The sequence below is a fragment of the Neltuma alba genome, unplaced genomic scaffold, assembly GCF_004799145.2.
Source record: "Neltuma alba isolate B1F8T4 unplaced genomic scaffold, ASM479914v2 tig00003176_pilon, whole genome shotgun sequence".
Lineage (NCBI taxonomy): Eukaryota > Viridiplantae > Streptophyta > Magnoliopsida > Fabales > Fabaceae > Neltuma > Neltuma alba.
This window is the reverse complement of record NW_021633173.1, coordinates 40,077-45,515: the sequence shown is the minus strand read 5'-3', so window position 1 is coordinate 45,515 and position 5,439 is coordinate 40,077. Positions and strand designations below refer to the sequence as shown.

Sequence of the window (5,439 nt, the reverse complement as noted above, 5' to 3'; positions counted from 1 at the left end):
TGAATCTCATAATGATTCAAATGTCATGCCTTCAACTGTTTGATCGGATTGGTTTCATCATAATCATGCCTTGTTTGCACGAGCGACAATGGAAACTAAATAGCTAAAAAAATAATAATTCTTCAAACACAAAGTTTTTCATCTTTTTGGACGTGTCCCCTTTACATATCCAAAAAGCAACAAAATCATTGAATAATATACCAATACAGATATCTTCAGAAAATTCTTGTTTGTTATTAGTTATGATATGGGCTCATCATCAAAATATCGAAGCACATTGGGAACCCACAATTGTTTGGTCTTTGGAGTAAGATAAATTCCTCATATCAAAATCTTGTACATTTTTGCCGAAAATATCTTGTACTTTACCTCCTTTTTGATACATAACTCGCCCCCAAAAAGTATAATTCTTCTTCTTTCTCTTCTTTAATTATGAAATAAATAAATTTTATGGTGTTATAGTAGGTTCCATAGCATGTTTCAGTTTTCTTGCAAGTTTAACCTTTTTCAACGTGATATATTATGCTGATGCTTGCTGAATCCTTCTTCACCATTTCATTAACTTGCCTAATATTGTACTATATTAAACATTAATTACAAGAACATAATAAACATACATTTAAAAAAAGAAAAGAAAAGAAAAGAAAAACATACTGGATGGCTGTTAACATGTAGATGAGTGGGTCTAGTTTTCTTCTAGAATCTATCTAGAACCAACTTTAAAAATAATAACCCAGAACTGTACCCAATAATAACGGCAACAACATAGAAAGTTTAAAAGCCCACTTAAAATTAAGTTTATTCCTTTTTGTTTACTAGCCAGTTCCCACCAATGCGTATGATTTTCTTCATAAGGACACTGCAGATTATTAAATAGTCAACCTTCTCTAATTAAGGGCATGAATAAAACTAATGATCTAAAAAAATCTGGCTGAACAATTTCATTTGTCAAGGAAAGAACATTATAATATTAACGGCTTGTATAACCAACACAGCAGCTTTGCCCAGCTAACTATACTAATGTGCAATGGAGACTTGAAACTCCAAAGAAACTATCTTTCACATATAAACATTTGTCTTAACCTGATCCTAAATAACCTATGAGATTGAAAATTCTCCCAGCTAAAACCCCACTATCCCACTGATGAACTGGGGTGCCGCTGATGGCCTATGCGGCAAACTTTTCTCTGCAAGTCACTAAACATCAACCAGATCACACTCCATAAAAATCCAGCAGTGACTCTCATTCCAAACAATCATGGGTTTGCTCAAGCTGGCAGTTTTAGTTTTGAATTGTTCTTCCAGCTGCAAAACAAAACTGATGTTATTCATCTGTTATATGTACAAGGGAACTTTTAATTTAAAAGTATTTAACGGGAAATGGACATTACCTGATGAAGTAGTAATAGAAGAAATCGGCATATAGAGCTGTCTGAACAATACCCGAGATGCAAGCTGAAATAACAGGAAATAAGCTTAGAGTCTTTCCACTATCCTAGAGTATAAGAGAGATTCTTATTTTAATTCCAAAGCATTACTTACCAATCCATCGAGTAAAGCGTGGCTCAGTCAGATATCGGTATATCCAGTTCATAATGTAAAATGCACGATATGCCCTGCAGATCGATGATCAGCCATTATAATATGAGATCCTTAGTATGACAAATCTCGACAAGTCCATTAATATTTGCTGTGATCATGCACAATGATGGAAACCCAAGTGAGACAGGAAACTCTACTCTAAAAGCTAGTTGTTAAGGTAGGAGAATTAAGCATCCCATACTAATTAATGTGTGAGTAAATATCTCAGATTACCAAGTCTTCACCACAAGTAGTGAGACAGCTTATCAAAAACTAGAGATGGAAAATACATATTTAGAAACTGTTAAACCGGCCCAAGAAACAAGAACTAAGAATTTGGTAAAGTAGAAATCACTGTGAATTGTAGGTGAATCGTTTTCAATGTAAGTAGAGCTATACTCCGTAACATATCTAGCAAGTATAATTATTCTGATGCACTTTCACCTCTAAAAGACTTCCCAACAACTCAGCATTATCAACTAATGACCAGCTGACCAAAGAAAGTTCAATAATAATAACCAAGGTTTGAAGGATCTTAGATGAGAAAGTAACATCAACAAAAGTAAGCACATACCCAAGAAAGAATACATATTGGCCGGTCAAATTGTCCACATTTCCACTTCGCTGCAACAAAACCAACTGGGGTAGTATTGCAACTGCTTCCAAGTATATTGAAAATGCCCAGAAAATCTGCAGTAGATTTACATTGAAGTTAATATTCATGATTTTACAACGTTGCCAGGACATACAAACTAAATTGTCCATGTCGACAATACATAAAAAAGGACAAGCATTCTGTTCGCGGATTAAAGGACTCATCAATATGAATAACGAATTTTCAATATCTTTACAATGTTAGGATGAACAAATTAAGAAATAACAATGATGAGCAGCTAAGCTGAAGATTCCTTAAGGAAATAAGATACTATGATTATGATAGCCACCCTATTATGAGGTATGGTTTTCGGCCTTCCACAGCTACCCACATATTAATGCTTAACATGCTGTCAGATAATTTCCATAAATTTCGAAAATGTCAAATTACATGACATACAGCCCTCTTCAGGACCATTGGGCACTTTGTGCAAGTTCCGTGGGAAGCTAATGATATGGCAGCATAAGAATTTGCCACCATCATCAAACAGAAAACCCGTCTACCCCACCTGGATTAACCAGTTGTGACAGAACCGTTGGTTCACTGGTTTCTAGACCAATGTGTATTAACACCAACAATATAATAGAACTGAACTAGACCACGGTCAGGTTCCTGGTTAAACAGACTGGTCAAGTTGATCCAGTTTTGAGAGCATTGCTCCTTTGAACAGAAAAGCATGAAAGCAACCAAAAGAAACAGAGCAGAACGACTGTCACAAGTTAAATTATAGCACGAAGAGCTTTACAATTCCTTTATAAATCCAACAAGGATACTCTGAACTTACTAGTTACAGAACACCAGAGAGCCATGAGCAACCAAAAAGATAAGAAAACTAAGACTTAAACATGACTTGGAACATAGATTTTTTTCCAAAGGTCTGAGTACTCATTTCCAACCAAGGACGCCAACATGTATTAAACACGCTATATAAAATTTTGAACTCCTGTATCAAAACCTTTGAACTTAATCATTGAACATGCTCCAAAACTACGAGCTATTCAGAGTTCACCATATACTCAAAAAAAAAGCCAAAAGCAAATATGATTTTCTGCTGAGAATAGCAGTCGTTTATGAACTAAAGAAACATATCAGACGCATGGTAGGGGATAAAGTGTTGTTAGGTCTACAAATCAGCAGAGCACTAGCACAAATGTTAACAAGAAATATTGTCTAGGTAAAACTTGATCTTCAAGTAGTTTTGAGTTTCCAAAGAAGTTTCTTAGGAAAGAATTTACCACCGCTTCAAGAGAGTCAGAAACTGAGGAAAAGATATACAAGAAAAAAGCACTACAAGAATCAAGATTTTCAAATTCTTTTATCCAAGTTTGGATGGCACCATTAGGGTAGTGTTTCTGATAACAAATTGGTTTTGGAGGAATACTATATTTCCAAGTGGAAGTGGTGGCCGTTGAAAAAAAAAAAAAAAATTTGGGTTGCAACTGCAGTCACCAGAACAAAAATCAATAAGATGTTTGCAGAAATTTAAAATGAGTGGTGGGGGGGGGGGGGAAAAATACAATAAATAAGTAAATAATTAAAGAACCAGCTTATTGCAATGAAATAGCCCAATAATATATGTTTCAGCAATAGAGACACAAGGCATAATCAAAGTGCAAGAGCATGCAAGGAAAATTATATAAGCTTTCAAACTCTTTTTCACTAGCAGGAGTTTGAGAAGCATTCGGATCAACAATTATTAGGATAAAACATAAAGACTGTAAATCATATCATATAGTAGCAAACATTAAAAAAACAAACAGCTACCTCTTGGAATGTGAACTTCTCATGCAGCACAAGTGCTAAAACAAAGCTCGTCCATACAAGAAAATAATGGCGGAATGTGTCGAGCTCTTTATCATAACTTCTCTTAACCCCTGGGTGCATTCGCATGCACCACACGATCGCTAAAGAGCTCGCAATAAAAACAACCTTCATGATGGTGTTATAAACCGAGATAAAGTCTGTGAACAGATCCAAGTAACGAGCCAGAAATACCAATGCGTAGAGCTCCTGGGTTTTAAGAGAAATCCCTGCAGTTAAAAGCAGCCAATGAAACAATTTCCTTAATCAGCGTACTTACTCAATACCCAATTAATAAATTATTATTTCTGGTTCTTTGTTTCCAAACACAGATATTAAAAGGTGGAAAGAATTAACCCCAATTTTTCGATCCTTTCCTACCCTTGTTTGTCCACAACTCACACATTTACTAGAACTATGCTTACAAAATTTCCAACCGAAGGACACGAAACTGCACGGAGGTCAAAATCTAATAAGGAATCGAAAGTATTGACGTAAAAAACCGTTCCTTTCACACTAAATTAACGGGCACAGCAATCCAGAGAACGGCAAAATGGGTATACTAATTTTTTAACAGAGGCTCCGTAACTTCAATTCTTGAGACGATTGCCGCGAAAGCAAACCAAGTGGGAGATCAAAGTGAAGGACTTGGAGAGAAAGTATCACCTGAGCATGATTTAGTTGCGTAGATTTTGAGCAACAGCACCAAAATGCTGATCAGATGGGTCATGTCCCCGGCAAGCCTGAAGATATTCATGGCTCCGACTCCAAATGCTGAAGGTTATGCCGTCGATTAGAGCGGAAGCACAGAAAGAGACGGCGGAGGCAGACGGAGCAGACGAAAATAACCAGAAGTAGGAATCGGTGGTCAGGGAATAGCTGTGGGAAGGAAAACTTCAGAAGAACGTGGGATTTTTTTTTATCTCTGCGAGAAACTGACGTAATTACAAAACCTTTTATAGGACCTCTAGGTCAAAAAAAATAATATATCCATGTGGAATTAAGATAATTAAATTACCTAGGAAAAAAACTAAGATAAATTAGAATAGGTGGATTTTAAATCCGAACAACTGAAAGCATTAATTAAAAATATAAAACAACTAAAAGATAAATTCTTAATAAAAATATGCGTAGTTTTTATTAATAATTTATCTTCTCTCCCTTTTTTGGCCAAATTGCATTATCTTCTCCCTGTTTTTTTAATTGCCAAATTGCATTATCTTCAGATTAGAAATAATCATATTTGAGGAATGGACAGATACTTTTTTGTATACAGCAGAAATAGAAAAACGTAAACAAGCCAGTGATCTAGCCTGCACGAATGGAAATTATCTCTTCTAATACAAATTCAAATATTAATTTATCACATTTTGAAATATCAGTTATTTTCATTATACCAAATC

The 5,439-nt window shown here is 35.3% G+C and overlaps 1 protein-coding gene across 1 annotated transcript; it reads right to left on the bottom strand.

The window, feature by feature from the left end:
- Positions 1-1,247: 1,247 nt before the first annotated feature.
- Positions 1,248-4,936, bottom strand: LOC114740538 (ER lumen protein-retaining receptor A-like). The gene is made up of 6 exons (XM_028928696.1): positions 4,703-4,936; positions 4,001-4,266; positions 2,156-2,271; positions 1,543-1,616; positions 1,392-1,455; positions 1,248-1,305 (listed from the first exon to the last, which is right to left on the bottom strand). The coding sequence occupies exons 1-6, from the start codon at positions 4,791-4,793 to the stop codon at positions 1,269-1,271; spliced, it is 648 nt and encodes a 215-aa protein (XP_028784529.1). The 5' UTR covers positions 4,794-4,936; the 3' UTR covers positions 1,248-1,268.
- Between the last annotated feature and the right edge of the window lie 503 nt (positions 4,937-5,439).